Below are 23,597 nucleotides of genomic sequence, written 5' to 3'. Positions count from 1 at the left end.
TTTTTTACTGTAAATCGTATGTAAATATAAGCCCAGCACTGCTGGTAGGTAAATCGTCCTTTCTGCCACATACACGCTGCATGTGGCATTACAAACCTACAAAAGTAGGAAACTATTGGAATCTCCTGGGTGACGGTAAGATGAAGAATCTTTGCTGGCAGAAAAGAAAGAAAGTCAATTGGCTGTGTGTTATGTGTAAAATGCCTCTCGGACTGAGAGAAAAATGGACAAGGTTGCCAAGGTAGTGAATGGTTTAATGTTTTCTGTCCAGATGGGAACCTTGTGTAACTTGGTAGTAGTTGGCGAGGGGCCCTGTTTGTGGACACTTCACTCTCGAACAGTGAAGACACGGAACGAGCCTCCCTGTGTCTGGGTTTTACTGCAAAAGGGAGAGAGAAATGAGTCAGACTGCAGCTGTTGCAGCACTGTACAGCATAAAAGTAGGACCGTTTGTAATGAAAGTAAACACCCTGTACAGCATGTGTCAAAATACAGGAAATGATCATAAATAATATTTCTGTATGTTTGTTCTGACCGGTTTATTATTTTCTAGCTCTGTTGAATTAAATACATACAAGTTCTTTCATTATCGTATGGAAAATAACCATGGAAAGTGTGATTTAAACAGGCTCGTTCATTGTTGCTGGTGTTATGGTCTTGTTCAAACCAACTGACATTTTCAGCAACCACTATGGGCTATTGTGTTTGGCCGTATGGCTTTGTTATTCATTCTTTAAAAGTGCCGTGCCCTACTGGAGAGCAAGGCAAAAGAAAAAAAGGCCTGTGGCCTCATATTAACTGTAATTATAGACACCAAAGAGCCAGTGAGTCAACCTGCTGCAACTTTCCAATCACTGGTAACTGGAGAGGGTGTTATTATTTTCTTGTTAATAAGCCATAGTTCACACAAGTGGTTCCTACACATTCGGTGGGAGAAACCATCTACCGTTTTTATTGGTGCATTTTCTTAACTGTGTCAGCAACCAGACCGGCCTGGTAGCCCCTAGTGGATCAATTTTGCTGAAATGGAAGATGATGCATGGGTTTGGCCTTGGATTCCAATGGACTGGAGCCAATTCTGCTCACACAGCATTTTGCACACACCATAGAATCACTCTGCTAGAGTAAGCAAAGAGTTCCTGTGTGGTCTGTCCACAGAGAACACCACACTATTACTTTGAGACCACTAACATACCATGGGCACACTTTGCTTCCAAGCTGACTGTCCTAAGAATCTGTACACCTAGACTCAAATACTACAGAACAAAAGAAAAAAGTGAAAAGTACCTTTGAGACTGGATACCATTCTTCAGACTGCCAGAGTAGCTCTTCCTCCTATCCATAGCCAAGATGTCCAAATAGCCTCCAGAAACTTTAATGGCACCAGCATGAAGGGCAGCCCGGCAGATACTAGAGCTCTGTTAGGAAAACAAAAGAGGTTTTTATCAGTTTCTATCAGGTACCTCTTTTAGTGCCACAGTTTAATAACACTGATCGATGTTCTACTGACATGCCCCCATTTGATGCCATTCCATACTAAATCCAATCACTGACTTCATAGACTGAACAGCCATAACATTAAAACCACTGTTTCTATAATCACTGTCCATTTTATCAGCTCCACTTACCATATAGAAGCACTGTGTAGTTTTACAATTACTGACTGTAGTCCGTCTATTTCTCTACATACTTTTTTAGCCTGCTTTTATCCTGTTCTTCAATGGTCAGGACCCCCACAGGACTACTACAGAGCAGGTATTATTTAGGTTGTGGATGATTCTCAGCACTGCAGTGACACTGACATGGTGGTGGTGTGTTAGTGTGTGTTGTGCTGGTATGGGTGGATCAGACACAGCAGCGCTGCTGGAGTTTTTAAATACCGTGTCCACTCACTGTCCACTCTATTAGACACTCCTACCTAATTGGTCCACCTTGTAGATGTAAAGTCAGAGATGATTGCTCATCTATTGCTGCTGTCTGATCCACTCATACCAGCTCAACACACACTAACACACCATGTCAGTGTCACTGCAGTGCTGAGAATGACCCACCATCCAAATAATACCTGCTCTGTAGTGGTCCTGACCATTGAAGAACAGCATGAAAGGGGGCTAACATAGCATGCAGAGAAACAGATGGACTACAGTCAGTAATTGTAGAACTACAAAGTGTTTCTATATGGTAAGTAAAGCCAAGAAAATGGACAGTGAGTGTAGAAACAAGGAGGTGGTTTTAATGTTAACAAGGGTCACAAAAAGCCTCTATATATACTAAATGGGCATACTACTGTATTTCAATTTGGAGGCAAATACATGACTTCAGCCCTGTGAGAACCCAGATGATATCATTGTACAGTTTGTTCAGAGTGAGATATGTACATTATGACATGCTTACAGAACTGGACCTGGCATAGTTTCACAGTCCTTATCTACAGCCTAATGGAGGATATATTAATCTCAGAGCCTGCCAAGCCGAAAACCTTGCACATTTCCCTCACAGAGGCAATGAAAGACTGCTGGATATCTGCCTGACCAACCCAGTTCCTATAGCTGAAGTAATTAGAACATAATACATCCACAACTTCTCATTTTCATGCCATAATATTACCATCTTCCATCTGATTTTGCAAATAGTCATCTGTTGTAGCAGTTTAGGACCCTGAGTGATAAGGGTTTATATAGACTCCAGACGGAAAAATCTCTGATCTGTGGCCAACTGTAAGGGCAAAGGGGTTTACCAAAAGAATGTGTAAGGCAACCCAAAAGAAGACGAGTGTGGCCAAGTTCATTTGCAGGAATGTACACCAATCAGCCATAACATTAAACCACCTCCTTGTTTCTACACTCACTGTCCATTTTATCAGCTCCACTTACCACATAAAAGCACTTTGTAGTTGCACTTTGACTACAATTACTGACTGTAGTCCAGCTGTTTCTCTGCATGCAACAGAGCAGGTATTATTTGGATGGTGGGTCATTCTCAGCACAACAGTGACTGACATGGTGGTGGTGTGTTAGTGTGTGTTGTGCTGGTATGAGTGGATCAGACACAGCAGCGCTGATGGAGTTTTTAAACACCTTACTGTCACTAATGGACTGAGAATAGTCCACCAACCTAAAATATCCAGCCAATTGTGCCCCGTGGGCAGCGTCCTGTGACCACTGATGAAGGTCGAGAAGATGACCAACTCAAACAGCAGCAATAGATGAGCGATCGTCTCTGACTTTACATCTACAAAGTGGACCAACTAGGTAGGAGTGTCTAATAGAGTGGACAGTGAGTGGACACGGTATTAAAAAACTCCAGCAGCGCTTCTGTGTCTGATCCACTCATACCAGCACAACACACACTAACACACCACCACCATGTCAGTGTCACTGCAGTGCTGAGAATGATCCACCACCTAAATAATACCTGCTCTGTGGTGGTCCTGACCATTAAAGAACAGGGTGAAAGGGGGCTAACAAAGCATGCAGAGAAACAGATGGACTACAGTCAGTAATTATAGAACTTCAAAGTGCTTCTATATGGTAAGTGGAGCTGATAAAATGGACAGTGAGTGTAGAAACAAGGAGTTGGTTTTAATGTTATGGTTGATCAGTGTATTTCCTCAAATTTCCTAAATGTGTGAAATGGACTATTTGAGATTGACATAGCATTACCTCATTAATTATAAAAGAGGTATTTCCACCATACAACCATAAAGGTACAGAGAAATGAGGGTCACAACTACTTACATCAGCATAAATGTTGGTTCCAATTACTGGAGCCCAGTATGATGGCTCGTTCTTGCAGTTGGCTGGACATAGAACCCTGAAAAACAATATTAAATGTGATGAAGATGTATTATGATGAGTAGGAACAACATTGGGCTTGTATGAACAGCAGAACTGTACCTTGGGCAGTTGGATGACTGGGTGCAAATCTCAGCAGCTGTGGTATAACAGTACACTGATCTTTCTGTTAAGAAAAATAGATAAGTAGTTGGTGGCAGTGTGGCATTAATGTGTCACTAATACACGTTTGATTTTATATAAAATGAGATGACTTACTTTCCACTGCTGCCACCATAAATGCATTGGCAACTTTGTATTTACTGTATAAAAAATTAAAACAAATGATTAGTATAGAAATAGTATAAATGCAAAAAAAAAAACAGTTTGTGAACATAAAATGTAAACACAGTATACCTTAAAGATTCTACATCATTCTTCATTGACCTAACAAAAAAGGGGACCTTGTCTTTTCTTGTGATTTCCACTAAGCCACCATTATTGTCAATGACCCCACTGTGGATTGCGGCACGGCAAATACTGGATTGCTGCAAGAATCAGGAAAATAAATCTTCAGATAAGAAAAACACATGCTGTAAAACAGTGGGTAACTTTCAAAGACTTACCACATCGTAAAACAATGTGCCCCACACTCTGGCCTTGCTGTATTGGCAATTGGCAGGGCAGTTATACCTGATGGAAGAACATAATGAATTTAGATGAGGCATCAGTGCTTCTCTAATTGCAATTAAAATTAAAAGTTGACATAATGGTTTTACTGACCTGTTGCAGGTGGGGCCTTTGCATTTATCTCTCATTTTGGTCTCACACTTAATTTTCTGGGCTGTAGAGGAAATAATACAATATGTAAAATATATAAAAGTGCATAACTACCTACACTAATATGTATGATTCACATGCAAGTATTATTCCAACATTGCTTTTTTATATACATATGGGTAACAAATTAAATGAAAACCCAACATAAAGTGTCTGATACTGGGTTTAGCCTAATTCATGTCTCTAAAACTGTACTTGGGCACCAGTTTTTCCACTTTTCTAAACTTGTGTTTTAATGAGCACTGTCTACATGTCAGTCCATGCTTAACTATATAAAATTAGAAGCAAAATAGCTTATAATTGACTTGCAAATATTCTTCCATCTAAGAAGCTGAGTGGACCCAAACAATACTAGCAAACTCCCTTCCCCCGAGTACAAGAGAGCCACAGAATCCCATTACTCTAGGAGTTGAGCGTTAACATCTGTACTGTTTAATTAGTGTTGACCACACGTCATTAAACAGAAACAATGTAGGAAATGTGAAGCCACCTACAGTGCTGTTGAAAAGTATTCACCCCTTTCCCAATTTCTTCTACTTTTGTATGTTTGTCACAATTATATGTTTTCAGTTATGAATTCAGTTACCCCTGTGTGAAAAGGTAACATCTTGATGACCTCAAACAAGCCGGGATATGCGAAGAAAGAATTTCATTGTACTGTACATGTGTATATGTATATATAACAAATAAAGGCATTCTATTCTATACACTATTCTATACACTATTCTTTTTCCACTTACGTATTACATTCTTAGAATTAGTCTTATATCTTACAATTATTGTTTTAGCAGGACTTACTCAGAAAGTTGGTCTGCTTGGTGTTTGTTGAAGTAGGCCTTCTGGGTGACGAAGGTCTTGGTTCAGGTTTCGAAACAGGCCTGGATGAAGTGGTCTGAGGCTGCACTCCTACTTGGAGCTTCTCAACTTCATTCATATCTGGTGTCTCACGGTGATGCTGGTCTTCTAAAGAAAATCATAACCATGTAATATAGTAGATGTAGCATCACCACATTTTTTGGTTACAATAGGCTGGGTTGTAGGTAGCCTAAACGCTTACCATTGTAGCATAGGTTTTCCCGGCAGCCTCCTCCATAGCTGGGCGGACACTGGGAACATGGGCGTCCATGCTGGTAGGGAGCTTCTCCGATCCAGTTTCCTCTGCAGACCAAAGAGGGGTCAGCGATAGTTACAGAGTCATTATGCTTATTCGCTTGACTAAGAATCCAACTGCTTTAATTTTCTCTGCACATTATCACAACCTATGTCCGAATACCAAGTCCATTAAATGATTAAGAAAGCCTGGAAATTATGAACCAGCATAATTCTAATCATTAGTCATCATAGTCATTAGACCAAACTTATTCATGGCTTCAGAACGTTTATTAAACAGGTATTTTCTCTTTAAACACTTTCTACTAAAGAGCCTTGGAATACACCATGTAATTGTGATGTGTGAATGGATTAAGTGTTGGAAAATGAGTGCAATGCTTACTTTGGTGAGTAGTTACACACGAGGTAGACAGCATTTTCCCAGGTATTCCCCCACACGTTCATGAGTGGACACACATGGACTGCACAGCCCACACGATTGGTGGTGGCCCAGACGATCTGCAACCAACCAGAAACATCCAAGAATACAATGATGCACACATAACATAACGCTATAGCAGTGCATAGGCATGCAGAGGGCTTCCTGCCATTACTGTGCAGGTTCCTGCCGCTCTGGGGTTTTGGAGACCAGGTATTAAGAATCAGAAATAATAACCCTCGACTAATTACATTTAACGAATGAATAACAAAAAACAACATTACGTTTGGTTTAATGTGTTGATTAAAAGAGGGGAAACCAAAAAAACAGCTTCACGCTGTCACACTGTATACCGATCAGCCATAACATTAAAACCACCTCCTTGTTTCTACACACATTGTCCATTTTATCAGCTCCACTTACCACACAGAAGCACTTTGTAGTTCTACAATTACTGACTGTAGTCCATCTGTTTCTCTGCATGCTTTGTTAGCCCCCTTTCATGCTGTTCTTCAATGGTCAGGACTCTCCCAGGACCACTACAGAGTAGGTATTATTTGGGTGTTGGATCATTCTCAGCACTGCAGTGACACTGACATGGTGGTGGTGTGTTAGTGTGTGTTGTGCTGGTATGAGTGGATCAGACACAGCAGCGCTGATGGAGTTTTTAAACACCTCACTGTCAGTGCTGGACTGAGAATAGTTCACCAACCAAAAATATCCAGCCAACATTGGCGCTAGGCAGCGTCCTGTGACCACTGATAAAGGTCTAGAAGATGACCAACTAAAACAGCAGCAGTAGATGAGTGATTGTTTCTGACTTTACATCGACAAGGTGGACCAACTAGGTAGGAATGTCTAATAGAGTACACAGTGAGTGGACACGGTATTTAAAACCTCCACCAGCGCTGCTGTGTTTGATCCACTCATACCAGCACAACACACACTAACACACCACCACCATGTCAGTGTCACTGTAGTGCTGAGAATGAGTCACCACCTAAATAGAACCTGCTCTGTGGTGGTCCTGTGGGGGTCATGACCATTGAAGAACAGGGTGAAAGCAGGCTAAAAAGGTATGTAGAGAAACAGATGGACTACAGTCAGTCTTTAAATGGTTTTAAGGAGTCTCACAGTCCACAGTGTCCTACAAGGTTTTGAGTTTGGTTTCTTCCATTTGCTACCTTGTATTATTTGCACTTTTATCTTTGTCAGCATTTTCCCCAGCTTTAGATTGAGCATGCTTCTGCAAATGAGAATTGCACCCCTGGCTGGGTCTACACAGCCAGATTGATAGGTCCATGGGGCCAAAAAAAAAGAAGCTGGTATTTCAAGTGTGTCCAACCCCAGTTTCCTGTGAACTTGTATGTTTCACCACATTCTAAACATCATTGAAGAAAGGCTTGCACGCAGTCCATTGACTGAGAATTAGAGCTGGAGCCAATCTTGCTGAATGCATGCACAATGTGGTTTATCAAGTGCAGCCATGCTACATGAGCCAGGACTGTTTTACTTGTAAATGAATGGAGATGCTGACTCAGGTCTTTCTCTCTTGTACAGTTAAATAGCACAATGGGTTTTTAGACTGTTCAACAGTGAAGGGGGTAAAAAAAGGGTTTTTTTCTTTCACTCACTTTATTTTCTTCTATTTCAAGAATGCACTTCCTGTCATAGAGCCAGAAAACACATGATAGTCAATGAACAATGGGTTCAGTGGGTTTAAAGTGCTCCCTTATACCTCTCCACATGACTCCAGTATTAAGGTTGAAATTAAGTTTGATTTTGCGGATACTTAGAAGCAGGAAATTGTAGATGTATCAGTAAGAAATTCAGGAACAGGGGGGTACTCAGTGCATGGAGACTTTTGTATTTTGTAAGAACGCAGGTCTAACATGAAAATGATCCAGGCTTGGAACAGAATCCACCATAAATCCATCACAGTTTCTAAGCAAGGTCTGAGGTTACACATTATTCAACATCCACTATCCTTTTATCCTTCGCAGCAATTAGTTGTCCTAATATGTATTAAACATACACACATGTACATATACAATGGGCCAAATGTCTATCATATTCTTTTGCTGTATAATTAATACCAGTAGTACCTGAGTGTAGTGGGTACACATGGGTCCGGAGCAGCGTTCAGGGCACCAGGGGTTGCATTCATGAGGGTAAGGATAGGTGTAGTCCTTCACCTCATCATACCAGGCCTGCACATGGTAGGCAGGGGAGCGGTACCTAGTAAAGTAAAAAATACACATATTTAAAACACATATTGAAATATTTAATGACATTCAGAAATATACTGTATAGGTACATTTTAATGTATTTTACGACTATATTGTAGGTTGTTAAATTAAATTGTAATATGTAATATGTATTATTTAATTAAAGAGCCAATCTTTTAAATTAAAAAGCATGACAGTGTAAAAAAAAAAACCAATGAATTAATAAAACATATACTGCACTATTATGTCAGAATATTTAGCCAGTACTCCATAATGAATAAATACATGAAAAGCCTATTATTATTATTATTATTACTATTATTATCATTATTATTACTATTATTATTAATTATTAATTATTTATTATTATTATTATTATTATTATTATTACTATTATTATTATTATTATTATTATTATTATCATCGTCATTATCATTATTATTATTATTATTATTATCATCATTATTATTATTATCATTGTCATTATTATGGTTATTATTATTATTATGATTATTATTATTATTATTATTATTATTATTATCATCATCATTATTATTATTATTGTCATTATTATTATATTTTGACTGCTTCCGTATTTAGGGGTTGCCACAGCAGACCTGATCCACCTACCATTTTATCCGGGCTTGGGACCAACACTGAGAGCGCACTGACAAGTACACCTCCCAATAGCTAGGCCAGGGGTGCCAAACTTATTTTCACCGAGGGTGGCCCTCAAAGGACCGATTGTAACGTATCCTGCTGTGGTTGCTGTCTGCCTTTTAGATCTTAAATAATTTGTTGTTTTTCTTGGAGGCTAAATTCTGTGTTTGGTGTCAAAATGCCAAATGTATACTGTATATTTCTAATGTATATCTACATTTATATTGTACTCCTTTACCACGGACACGGCCTCATAACAAGGACGTATCGTTTTACTTCTTGAAGCACTTTCCAAAAGGAGTATTCACTTTCCTATATTTCATTAAATCACCTTCCTTCTGCTTCAAATTTCTCTTCTTGTACATTTTGGGATTATTTGTAAATATTTCTCAACATCACTTGTTGGAAAACCGCCTCAGTTAAACGCTGATGTGGAAACACTGCAATCTAGTGCTGGGATGCAGTCACTTAATCGGCATGCATTGTGGGAGATGCAGTTTATGTATGATTTTACAGTGTACTTTAAGACAATCATACGTCTTTTAAGCTCTCGCCGGAGTTTGACACATGCGAGCTAGGATGTTGGCCACCAGACATTAGCCAATCATGTCCATGCAGACACCCAACTGGCCAATAGCACCGCTAAGATTCAAACCCTGGATGCCCAGATCCTAGCAGTATGGACTAACGGTCTCTTTAACATTTATCATTGTTATTATTATATTCCCTATACATCCATTGATTGTTTATTTATTTTCAGGAACAGCTTCAGAGCCTAGCCCAGTAAAAATCAACCCAGGCTAGGAAGACACCTCTAAAACAGTAGCCAATTTACCTAATAGCATTTTTGAGGTAGAAGAAAACCAAAACACATACAGGAAACCCAATCTGTGTACACGCAGTTATACCTGCCATAGTGCACAGCCAGATTTTGACCAATAGATTTCAGCAGGTCCTGAGGTCCGTGGTCCCACTGGCACTGCTCGGCCCACTGTGTAGCTGTACGTTCCAGTTCATCATCCCATACCTGCACACAAACACACACTCATTTTGATATAACACAATTCATTTCACCTGCCAGCAGAGCACTTTAGACCAACAATACACAGAATACAACATGTGCTTAACTTTGTAATCAAATAATACATTTAGTTCTGCTGCTTAATACAGCTGCCATCATAATGGGGATGGAAATCAGACCCAACAGAAAGGAAAACACACTGACTACACCAACACAGGCATCACAGCCTGGCGCCTGTCCACTGTAAATGCTCTGCAATCAGGGATAAATGAGACATATATTCACTGGCTTATTTCCACACCTTAGATGGAAGGGGGTTTTCACCTCCTCCATGTATACATACACACTCACTTTGCAGCAGTTCCCCTCTGAGAAATGAGAGGGTAGCTCCTCGGTACTCTCAGTAAATTTCCAATGTGGTGTTAAACACATGGACACGTGCGTGCATAAAAACACTCTTGAACCCACTCGGTCTGGTGTCTGGCTGCTCTCATGTTGTGCAGAGTGTACTAAAATCCCTTGCTTATTCTGCAAAACCAGGCAATGAACTGGGATTGTGGGAGACTGTTTCCAAACTGGCAAACCAAGAACAAGCAAACTGCAGTGAACTCATCTAACCTTGCTACAGAATTTAACCAAGTTGTCAAGTGAGGTCAGAAGAGCTCTACATTTGTTTCTTACCTTAAATAAATTAATTCCTTTGCTGAGTGAGTAAACTATATGTCTTTTATTCAGGAAGAGTAGTCTTCTTAATTTTGCTACCTTGGGGAATCAAAATCTGTTTCTTTCTAATTGAGTCAATACTTAAAAGCACCATACACCTATCAGACATAACATTAAAACCACCTCCTTGTTTCTACACTCACTGTCCATTTTATCAGCTCCACTTACCATATAGAAGCCTTTCTAGTCCTACAATTACTGACTGTAGTCCATCTGTTTCTCTGCATGCTTTGTTAGCCCCCTTTCATGCTGTTCTTCAATGGTCAGGACCACCACAGAGCAGGTATTATTTAGGTGGTGGATGATCTGCGCACTGCAGTGATGCACTACACTGACATGGTAGTGGTGTGTTAGTGTGTGTTGTGCTGGTATGAGTGAATAAGACGCAGCAATGCTGATGGAGTTTTAAAAACACCTCACTGTCACTTCTGGACTGAGAATAGTCCACCAACCGCAGTGTCCTGTGACCACTGATGAAGGTCTAGAAGATGACCAACTCAAACAGAAGCAATAGATGAGCGATCGTCTCTGACTTTACATCTACAAGGTGGACCAACTAGGTAGGAGTGTCAAAGTGGACAGTGAGTGGACACAGTATTTAAAAACTCCTGCAGCGCTGCTGTGTCTGATCCACTCATACCAGCACAACACACACTAACACACCACCACCATGTCAGTGTCACTGCAGTGCTGAGAATGATCCACCACCTAAATAATACCTGCTCTGTGGTGGTCCTGTGGGGGTCCTGACCATTGAAGAACAGGGTGAATGCAGGCTAAAAAGTTATGTAGAGAAACAAACGGACTACAGTCAGTAATTGTAGAACTACAAAGTGCTCCTGTATGGTAAGTGGATCTGTGAGTGTAGAAACAAGAAGATGGTTTTAATGTTATGGCTGATCAGTGTATGTTAGGCCCCAGTAACCTAAAAGCATAGAATATAGAATACCATACTAGAACACTGTGTTTCCAACCTCACTGCACAAAGTGAGGTCTTTACAGGAATGGTTTGTTAAGTTTGGTTTGGAAGAACTGGAGTGGCATGCACAGAGCCCTGCCCTAAACCTCATCCCTTGTGCTTCAGAACTAAACCTGGCAGACAAAATATAGTGTAAAACTTTTTTTAGAAGAATAGAGACTGAAACAGGTGCAAGGAGTGAAGCAACTCCATATTACTGTCCATGTTTGTTTTAAAACGGATGTTTAAAAAGCACCCCATTTCTCAACTGCGGTAATCATGTGTAGCCCACTCTTCGCTTTAACCGACTTTAGCAGTGTTACATTTACATTTACATTTTCAGCATTTAGCAGACGCTTTTATCCAAAGCGACTTACACAATGAGCAATTGAGGGTTAAGGGCCTTGCTCAGGGACCCAACAGTGGCAACTTGGTGGTAGCGGGGCTTGAACCGGGAACCTTTTGTTTACTAGTCCAGTACCTTAACCACTGAGCTATCACTGGCCCTTTTTTGTGTCACTGTTCTGTTTTCACTGTTTTCACTGTTCTTTTTTGTGTCAGTGTTCACTGTTCTGTTTTGTGTCTATGGAAATGTGTACCCATTTACTCAAAAGATGATTTGCAAGGTCTGATTTTAGACTAGATGAATTGCAATCAATATTCCAATTCATTCTAAATAAAGGCTAGGTTAAGCTAAAATATTATATTTTATCAACAACAGAATATATTTTATTGGCCTTATGATGTAGATGTGATGTTTGGGTGTCCACATACTTCTGACTATGATGAGTATTAAAAAGGTCATATTATGTAAAGCTTCAGAGAGCTTTCAAGCTACAATAAAGAAGAGACTTCAGATCTGATTCAGAAGACAAACAACATAAAACTGGGTTAGCTCTGTTTATGATACAGCCCAGCAGTTTAGAATAGTCTGCATGACTGTCTGACGTCAAAACCACACCAGCTTTACTGCTGGATCTGGTCCATCTGATGCTCAAGTTGGAACTTTTAAAGTGCAGAACACTTACTTACGTGAAGTTCTATAACTCAGTTGTTAAGTCTCTGTACCATGTTATAAGATACACTTACCATGTACTCCATGTTGGAGGCAGCCGGGTAGACACCTCCTCTCAGTTTGTTGTGTAAAGCCAGGATCTCCTCACGATCCGACCACTGTATGTCCCGACGAGTACGTACGACTGAGGCCGTGATGTTGGGCTTCATCTCATCCTGATAACGGCTAAGAAGCTTGCGCAGTTCAGGCGAGTCGGGCAGGAAGAGACCGGAAGCCAGACGGGCAGCCAGCAGCATCAGTGCCAGGGAGAGTAATCTGAGCATGGCAGCAATGTTGGACTGTGGATGGAGGCTAGACTACAGATGGGAGCCTTGTGCGAGAGTTGACGGTTCTGGAAAGACAAAACAGAACCACCAGGGTAGAATGAAATCAATACATTGTAAGTAATATATACAGTATATTACCCAAACATCAACAGTAATAAGCTATTAGAATAACAGAATTGCACAACTTATTATTTAGCAATGTTTATACATGTTCGAGTATCAACAGTACCACTGGCCTGTCATGTAATTAATATTATCATTAGGCACACCAGAGGTGGACTCTCGAATACATCGTATCGAGTCTCAGCTCTGCCTGCCGAGCTGGGCTGAGTTGCCACATGAACAACGATTGGCCAGTTGTTCAGATAGGGGTGGGATATTAAAGCCGGATAGGACCTCTGTCTCATAGCTAATGAAAATACGACCTCTGCTGGCTGATTGATGGCGCCTGCACAGAGATGGGAAAAAGAGTGCTGGCAGGGTGTGTCTCTCCGTACACAGTGCTGATCTGCATTGCACTCGCCAAAGTGTAGGTAACAAAATGCATACGGCTGCTGCCCATGTGTCGGAGGGGGTGTGGGTTAGCTTTGTTCTCCTCCATCAATATCAAAGCGGGGATCCGCATTGGTGGAGAGGAAGCATTATGCAATCGGGCAATTGGACGCGCTAAAAAGGGAAAAAAGGGGAGAAAATGCATAAACAAAATATATGTACATATATATATATATATATATATATATATATATATATATATATATATATATATATATATATACATTATCATTATATGTACTATGTAATAATGTATATATGTATAGGATCGCAATCTACCAGATATTATTTGGGTGATGGGTCATCATCCAACCCAGCAATCAATCTCACATGTTATTGACACAATAGAATGCATTTTACTCGTTTAAGTTTAGCAGGTGCAGCAGTGTTGTTAGAATGTATATGCCCCCTATTGTTTATGCTGGGAAGAGAATAGTTCTCCAACCAAAACTATAAAGCCAACAGCATCCTGTAAAGTGTCCACTGATAAAACACCAACAACAAGTGTAAACTGGGCATGTGTCTTTAATAAAGAGGCTAGTAAGTTTAAACAATATTTATGAACCCCAACAACAATCCAACACCTGATACACTCATAACAGGATAACACAAGTGCAGTGCTGAGAATGGACCACCACCCAAATAACATCAGATCAATGTGGGTCCAATGGAGGTCCATTGAGTTTTGATCGATAAATGGCGTACAGCAGGTGACAGGAAGTCTACACAGCAACAAACGGGCTACGAAATTCATCTGTGTGGTAGGTGAAGCTTATGGAATAATCAATAAATGTCTAAATGTAGTGACACTTTCACCTAATAACTGGTATTACAATTATTTGCAGTCACAGTAGCCCTTTTGTTGGTCTGTAACTGACACCATAGCCTTCATGTCTTCTGGCATCAATGAGTTCTGGCTGCCCAAAACCTCTTGACCTCTTGGTTCAGAGCTTGTCCCTTCTCGAAGCACTGTTGGTAGGTTCACAACACGGCTGCAGCACCAGTTGCTGTTTTGAAGATAAGCCTGTCATTGGCTGTAACACTGCTGCATTTAACACATGTACTACAAGTTACTAGCACTAGCCTAAAATTTAATAATGCACAATTTTAATGGAATAGGCATAGCTATGCACATACTTAAAGGTGGTTTGAATGCTTTGGGTTCATCAGCTTTCCAACACCTACTAATTAAACCTACACACTGATCAAATGCACAGAAATTCCACATTAGGGGAGGAATTAAACAAACAGGCTTCTCCATTTGGCAATGGGACATGCATAACCAAGCAGATAGTAACACTCTCAGGATCAAAATTTTGTCTTTCACAAAAACAAAGATTTCCCTACTCTGAAATACTTACCTAACTGGTAATTGAGCCACCCACATGTAGCAATCAGACAACCATTCTACATACACTGATCAGCCATAACATTAAAACCGCCTCCTTGTTTCTACACTCACTGTCCATTTTATCAGCTCCACTTACCATACAGAAGTATTTTGTAGTTCTTCAAATACTGAGTGTAGTCCATCTGTTTGTCTGCATGCTTTGTTAGCCCCCTTTCATGCTGTTCTTCGATGGTCAGGACTCTCCCAGGACCACTACAGAGCAGGTATTATTTCAGCACTGCAGTGACACTGACATGGTGGTGGTGTGTTAGTGTGTGTTGTGCTGGTATGAGTGGATAAGACACAGCAGCGCTGATGGAGTTGGTTAACACCTCACTGTCACTGCTGGACTGAGAATAATCCACCAACCAAAATATATCCAGCCAACAGTGCCCCGTGGGCAGCATCCTGTGACCACTGATGAAGATCTAGAAGATGACCAACTCAAACAGCAGCAACAGATGAGTGATCAAGTCTGACTTCACATCTACAATGTGGACCAACTAGGTAGGAGTGTCTAATAGAGTGGACAGCGAGTGGACACGGTATTAAAAACTACAGCGGCGCTGCTGTGTCTGATCCACTTATACCAGCACAACACACACTAACACACCACCACCATGTCAGTGTCACTGCAGTGCTGAGTATAATCCACCACCTAAATAATACCTGCTCTGTGATGGTCCTGTGGGGGTCCTGACCATTGAAGAACAGGGTGAAAGCAGGCTAAAAAAGTATGTAGAGAAACAGATTGACCAAAGTGCTTCTGTATGGTAAGTGGGGCTGATAAAATAGACAGTGAGTGTAGAAACAAGGAGGTGGTTTTAATGTTATGGCTGATCAGTGTATACCTAGATTACAAAGCCTGAAGCTGTTATCATTGCTTATGATAATAGTATAAATATAATGGCAATGTCCTGATAACAGGAACTCATTGTCAGTTATTTGGAATTACCAGTTGCTACAAAAATCTTTTAAATTAGATAACATTTATAAGGAAACAAGGGAAATGGTTATGTATTATTTTGTGAATATCAGCTGCTTGAAGTAGCATAGAGGTCTAAATAAAGGCAATCAGACAGGACTCATTCAAAGTGAAATATCATTTAGATGACCAGGATTTTTGAAAGATGTGGGGCTTGATAAAGTCAGAAGGGAAAGAGGAAAAGAGATGAATGAGTCCTTTTTAGGCAAAAAGGTTCAAAAAGAAGTGCTACACTCAAATAAGCCCTCACAGCCACTGGAACATTTGCCAGTCTGCCAAGGTGCCAGTGACAGCCACACCGCACTCTGGTTCTGAGAACTCAAACAGCACACCTAAAATTATTATGCAGGACAGTGTTCAGAGGATAGGGGAGAGAGACAGGATGGAGCCATACTATTTCCTACATCTCCTTCTCTTTCCACAGGCATAAGGTTTAACACCCCTGGCTGTCACAACTCCAACTACAGTCTTCTGTCTTCACTGCCAGACAGAGGTGGAAAAGTCTACTAGGTAACGTGTCCACACATGCTCCTGCAAAGTTCAACCATCTTCCCTGTGGGTCAGTGAACACTCTGACCCACCACCTTTGACAGCAGGCTTTCCATTATTAGTGCTTTTTCGGGACATACTTGTCATACAGAGGGGTGAAAATGGGTTTAGCATGGTAATTGCTACTGCATGTGCACCAACATGGGGTGAGTGCTGACTTTTAAATACCTGAGAGTTTTATTACATGTCTAACCACATGCCATATGGACAAGTACAACCACCCAAATTGTTCTCTCTCTTTTCTGCCTGGGACCACAGTGTACCACATATAGGTTGATGAAATGGCAGGAATACCATAATATGTATAAACCTTAAGTTGCAATGTCTATTATAAATTATATAATTAAAAACATGGTTTTTAATGTCCACTTATTCAATCATGGTTATAAAAGTACAAATGTTATCTATGATAGTTCAGAAAAGCAAATAATGAAATATTCACAGTACTACTACAGTACTAATATGATGTTGCCCAGTTCTACAGCCACATCATGCTGGCATCACATAACCTTGCAATGAATCTGAGCCTACCTGTTAAAGACTAAAATCCTCCCGGCATAAAAAAAAAACAGCCCTAAATACCAAATTCCCCAAAAAATTATACATAATATGCATCTAAGTAAAAACAATGATATATTTTAAAATATAAATGCCATGATGCACTGAAAAAATAACACTAAAATGCAGCTTAAGATATTACCAGAAGTGTTTCCTCTTCACCAAAGAAATCAGGCAGGTAGTGAACTGATGCTTGGTATCCTTTTTATTCCAGCAGATCTAAGGAGCTAGAAATGCTTCAGGACTGTCTCGATCTAATGAATAAGAGCTCTGCATTCTGTGCTTTTATAGAGAAAGGCCCTGGGGAAAGAGAGTTTACATTGGGGTGGGAGGTGGCAGTCAAGAGTTGCTGAGCTTAGCATACCACCAAAAAACTCCCCCTACACTTCACCTCCAGTCCTGCACAGGAAGTTCATGTTCTTGGAAATCCTCTGACGAATGGTGTAAAGATGAATACACAAAGCACGTAAATAAAAAAAAAAATCATCTCATCTCTGTCCAGTTGGCTCGGTGACTAATCAGGATTATTCACTTCTGCAATATGAAGCCAGCTCATGATTTAACTCAATATCTAATCTCACTAAATGTGAACATTAACTTAGTTTGGGGGTATTTTGAGTTCTAGCCACTATACACTTGCTGTATACACAAACATCACCTAAATCATTTTCTATCATAGTTTAGATAACAGCAATCCTAAGCTGGGAGAGTAGGTAAAATATAAATAAAAACAAAAAACAGACTTGTGTAAACTGTTTTTACATGTATTTATTTAAACTATATTATCACTTTGATGAAACACTTTAAATAAAGTAAGAGTTGTATAATGTTTTGTATATATACAGTGTATCACAAAAGTGAGTACACCCCTCACATTTCTGCAGATATTTAAGTATATCTTTTCATGGGACAACACTGACAAAATGACACTTTGACACAATGAAAAGTAGTCTGTGTGCAGCTTATATAACAGTGTAAATTTATTCTTCCCTCAAAATAACTCAATATACAGCCATTAATGTCTAAACCACCGGCAACAAAAGTGAGTACACCCCTTAGTGAAAGTTCTTGAAGTGTCAATATTTTGTGTGGCCACCATTATTTCCCAGAACTTCCTTAACTCTCCTGGGCATGGAGTTTACCAGAGCTTCACAGGTTGCCACTGGAATGCTTTTCCACTCCTCCATGACGACATCACGGAGCTGGCGGATATTCGAGACTTTGCGCTCCTCCACCTTCCGCTTGAGGATGCCCCAAAGATGTTCTATTGGGTTTAGGTCTGGAGACATGCTTGGCCAGTCCATCACCTTTACCCTCAGCCTCTTCAATAAAGCAGTGGTCGTCTTGGAGGTGTGTTTGGGGTCATTATCATGCTGGAACACTGCCCTGCGACTCAGTTTCCGGAGGGAGGGGATCATGCTCTGCTTCAGTATTTCACAGTACATATTGGAGTTCATGTGTCCCTCAATGAAATGTAACTCCCCAACACCTGCTGCACTCATGCAGCCCCAGACCATGGCATTCCCACCACCATGCTTGACTGTAGGCATGACACACTTATCTTTGTACTCCTCACCTGATTGCCGCCACACATGCTTGAGACCATCTGAACCAAACAAATTAATCTTGGTCTCATCAGACCATAGGACATGGTTCCAGTAATCCATGTCCTTTGTTGACATGTCTTCAGCAAACTGTTTGCGGGCTTTCTTGTGTAGAGACTTCAGAAGAGGCTTCCTTCTGGGGTGACAGCCATGCAGACCAATTTGATGTAGTGTGCGGCGTATGGTCTGAGCACTGACAGGCTGACCCCCCACCTTTTCAATCTCTGCAGCAATGCTGACAGCACTCCTGCGCCTATCTTTCAAAGACAGCAGTTGGATGTGACGCTGAGCACGTGCACTCAGCTTCTTTGGACGACCAACGCGAGGTCTGTTCTGAGTGGACCCTGCTCTTTTAAAACGCTGGATGATCTTGGCCACTGTGCTGCAGCTCAGTTTCAGGGTGTTGGCAATCTTCTTGTAGCCTTGGCCATCTTCATGTAGCGCAACAATTCGTCTTTTAAGATCCTCAGAGAGTTCTTTGCCATGAGGTGCCATGTTGGACCAGTATGAGAGAGTGTGAGAGCTGTACTACTAAATTGAACACACCTGCTCCCTATGCACACCTGAGACCTAGTAACACTAACAAATCACATGACATTTTGGAGGGAAAATGACAAGCAGTGCTCAATTTGGACATTTAGGGGTGTAGTCTCTTAGGGGTGTACTCACTTTTGTTGCCGGTGGTTTAGACATTAATGGCTGTATATTGAGTTATTTTGAGGGAAGAATAAATTTATGCTGTTATATAAGCTGCACACAGACTACTTTTCATTGTGTCAAAGTGTCATTTTGTCAGTGTTGTCCCATGAAAAGATATACTTAAATATCTGCAGAAATGTGAGGGGTGTACTCACTTTTGTGATACACTGTATATATATATATAGTGTATCACAAAAGTGAGTACACCCCTCACATTTCTGCAAATATTTCATTATATCTTTTCATGGGACAACACTATAGACATGAAACTTGGATATAACTTAGAGTAGTCAGTGTACAGCTTGTATAGCAGTGTAGATTTACTGTCTTCTGAAAATAACTCAACACACAGCCATTAATGTCTAAATAGCTGGCAACATAAGTGAGTACACCCCACAGTGAACATGTCCAAATTGTGCCCAAATGTGTCGTTGTCCCTCCCTGGTGTCATGTGTCAGGGGCCCAGGTGTAAATGGGGAGCAGGGCTGTTAAATTTGGTGTTTTGGGTACAATTCTCTCATACTGGCCACTGGATATTCAACATGGCACCTCATGGCAAAGAACTCTCTGAGGATGTGAGAAATAGAATTGTTGCTCTCCACAAAGATGGCCTGGGCTATAAGAAGATTGCTAACACCCTGAAACTGAGCTACAGCATGGTGGCCAAGGTCATACAGCGGTTTTCCAGGACAGGTTCCACTCGGAACAGGCTTCGCCAGGGTCGACCAAAGAAGTTGAGTCCACGTGTTCGGCGTCATATCCAGAGGTTGGCTTTAAAAAATAGACACATGAGTGCTGCCAGCATTGCTGCAGAGGTTGAAGACGTGGGAGGTCAGCCTGTCAGTGCTCAGACCATACGCCGCACACTGCATCAACTCGGTCTGCATGGTCATCATCCCAGAAGGAAGCTGACGCACAAGAAAGCCCGCAAACAGTTTGCTGAAGACAAGCAGTCCAAGAACATGGATTACTGGAATGCCCTGTGGTCTGACGAGAGCTAGATAAATTTGTTAGGCTCAGATGGTGTCCAGCATGTGTGGCGGCGCCCTGGTGAGAAGTACCAAGACAACGGTATCTTGCCTACAGTCAAGCATGGTGGTGGTAGCATCATGGTCTTGGGCTGCATGAGTGTTGCTGGCACTGGGGAGCTGCAGTTCATTGAGGGAAACATGAATTCCAACATGTACTGTGACATTCTGAAACAGAGCATGATCCCCTCCCTTCGAAAACTGGGCCTCATGGCAGTTTTCCAACAGGATAACGACCCCAAACACAACCTCCAAGATGACAACTGCCTTGCTGAGGAAGCTGAAGGTAAAGGTGATGGACTAAACCCAATTGAGCACCTGTGGCGCATCCTCAAGTGGAAGGTGGAGGAGTTTAAGGTGTCTAACATCCACCAGCTATTAATGGCTGTGTGTTGAGTTATTTTCAGAAGACAGTAAATCTACACTGCTATACAAGTTGTACACTGACTACTCTAAGTTATATCCAAGTTTTATTTCTATAGTGTTGTCCCATGAAAAGATATAATAAAATATTTGCAGAAATGTGAGGGGTGTACTCACTTTTGTGATACACTGTATATATACAGTGTATCACAAAAGTGAGTACACCCCTCACATTTCTGCAGATATTGAAGTATATCTTTTCATGGGACAACACTGACAAAATGACACTTTGACACAATGAAAAGTAGTCTGTGTGCAGCTTATATAACAGTGTAAATTTATTCTTCCCTCAAAATAACTCAATATACAGCCATTAATGTCTAAACCACTGGCAACAAAAGTGAGTACACCCCTTAGTGAAAGTTCCTGAAGTGTCAATATTTTGTGTGGCCACCATTATTTCCCAGAACTGCCTTAACTCTCCTGGGCATGGAGTTTACCAGAGCTTCACAGGTTGCCACTGGAATGCTTTTTCACTCCTCCATGACGACATCACGGAGCTGGCGAATATTCGAGACTTTGCGCTCCTCCACCTTCCGCTTGAGGATGCCCCAAAGATGTTTTATTGGGTTTAGGTCTGGAGACATGCTTGGCCAGTCCATCACCTTTACCCTCAGCCTCTTCAATAAAGCAGTGGTCGTCTTAGAGGTGTGTTTGGGGTCATTATCATGCTGGAACACTGCCCTGCGACCCAGTTTCCGGAGGAAGGGGATCATGCTCTGCTTCAGTATTTCACAGTACATATTGGAGTTCATGTGTCCCTCAATGAAATGTAACTCCCCAACACCTGCTGCACTCATGCAGCCCCAGACCATGGCATTCCCACCACCATGCTTGACTGTAGGCATGACACACTTATCTTTGTACTCCTCACCTGATTGCCGCCACACATGCTTGAGACCATCTGAACCAAACAAATTAATCTTGGTCTCATCAGACCATAGGACATGGTTCCAGTAATCCATGTCCTTTATTGACATGTCTTCAGCAAACTGTTTGCGGGCTTTCTTGTGTAGAGACTTCAGAAGAGGCTTCCTTCTGGGGTGACAGCCATGCAGACCAATTTGATGTAGTGTGCGGCGTATGGTCTGAGCACTGACAGGCTGACCCCCCACCTTTTCAATCTCTGCAGCAATGCTGACAGCACTCCTGCGCCTAGCTTTCAAAGACAGCAGTTGGATGTGACGCTAAGCACGTGCACTCAGCTTCTTTGGACGACCAACGCGAGGTCTGTTCTGAGTGGACCCTGCTCTTTTAAAACGCTGGATGATCTTGGCCACTGTGCTGCAGCTCAGTTTCAGGGTGTTGGCAATCTTCTTGTAGCCTTGGCCATCTTCATGTAGTGCAACAATTCGTCTTTTAAAATCCTCAGAGAGTTCTTTGCCATGAGGTGCAATGTTGGAACTTTCAGTGACCAGTATGAGAGAGTGTGAGAGCTGTACTACTAAATTGAACACAACTGCTCCCTATGCACACCTGAGACCTAGTAACACTAACAAATCACATGACATTTTGGAGGGAAAATGACAAGCAGTGCTCAATTTGGACATTTAGGGGTGTAGTCTCTTAGGGGTGTACTCACTTTTGTTGCCGGTGGTTTAGACATTAATGGCTGTATATTGAGTTATTTTGAGGGAAGAATAAATTTACACTGTTATATAAGCTGCACACAGACTACTTTTCATTGTGTCAAAGTGTCATTTTGTCAGTGTTGTCCCATGAAAAGATATACTTAAATATCTGCAGAAATGTGAGGGGTGTACTCACTTTTGTGATACACTGTATATATATATATATTAGGGCTGTCGAAGTTAACGCGATAATAACGCATTAACGCGATCTCAATTTAACGCGATTAAAAAAAATAGTCCCGTTAACGCAAATTCTATTTGGCCCTGTGAGTCATCCGTAGTTCATGTGGAGACTTGACCGTGCACGGCATCTCTCATTAAGACAGCGTTTCTCAAAGTGTGGGGCGGACTTGCCACCGTTTGTTTCATTTGCGGTTTGTTATCATAATGTAACCGAGCGTCGTAGTGATGCACTCGCTTAATAAAGAAATAAATACACGCTATATTCACAAGTTGTCGGAAGCAGAACACTTTTATTAGCTTCTTCTGTTACAGTACCGAGAGTCCTCGCTTTAGCCAAGCATGCTATTCCATGAACTATGGAAGCCCCAAAGGGTCAAAACACACTCACTTCGTGTAGAAACGGCCATCAAACCATTGTCACAATACAAGCACAGAAAAGTCTGTTACAATAACTACGCCTTATCCCACCTAAAGCACCGCTGATCTACAATGTTTGCTGATGGAGAAATTCTAACCTACAATCTGACATATATACGAAGTCAAGGGTCTCTGCTGGATAGTATTACTGCCTAGTATGTGAGTGAATAAAACTCCCTTACAGTTTTCTGTTGTCCCAGCAGTTTTTAACATCAGTACATTTAGCATAAAATGTGTTCACCATTTTAATGGTAACATTTCACTTAAAAAACCTTGTTTTCTATAACATTTACACAGATTTTTTTTAATGCGATTAATCGCGATTAACTATATGAAATTCTGAGATTAATCGCGATTCAAAATTTTCATCGTTTGACAGCCCTAATATATATATATATATATGGCGCATTATCTTGCTGAAAGAGGCCACAGCCATCAGGGAATACCGTTTCCATGAAAGAGTGTACATGGTCTGCAACAGCGCTTAGGTAGGTGGTACGTGTCAA

General features: G+C 41.1%; 1 protein-coding gene across 1 annotated transcript; it reads right to left on the bottom strand.

Moving 5' to 3' along the window:
- Positions 1 to 294: 294 nt before the first annotated feature.
- On the bottom strand, positions 295 to 17,331 carry crispld2 (cysteine-rich secretory protein LCCL domain containing 2). The gene is made up of 15 exons (XM_063012919.1): positions 17,249 to 17,331; positions 12,821 to 13,137; positions 9,938 to 10,056; positions 8,247 to 8,379; positions 6,106 to 6,221; positions 5,671 to 5,771; positions 5,412 to 5,576; positions 4,557 to 4,617; positions 4,400 to 4,466; positions 4,191 to 4,321; positions 4,053 to 4,096; positions 3,897 to 3,960; positions 3,738 to 3,813; positions 1,288 to 1,418; positions 295 to 379 (listed from the first exon to the last, which is right to left on the bottom strand). The coding sequence occupies exons 2-15, from the start codon at positions 13,067 to 13,069 to the stop codon at positions 328 to 330; spliced, it is 1,509 nt and encodes a 502-aa protein (XP_062868989.1). The 5' UTR covers positions 13,070 to 13,137; positions 17,249 to 17,331; the 3' UTR covers positions 295 to 327.
- Between the last annotated feature and the right edge of the window lie 6,266 nt (positions 17,332 to 23,597).

Source organism: Trichomycterus rosablanca, chromosome 17 (genome assembly GCF_030014385.1).
Source record: "Trichomycterus rosablanca isolate fTriRos1 chromosome 17, fTriRos1.hap1, whole genome shotgun sequence".
NCBI classification, from domain to species: domain Eukaryota; kingdom Metazoa; phylum Chordata; class Actinopteri; order Siluriformes; family Trichomycteridae; genus Trichomycterus; species Trichomycterus rosablanca.
This window is presented reverse-complemented; position numbering and strand designations above follow the sequence as displayed.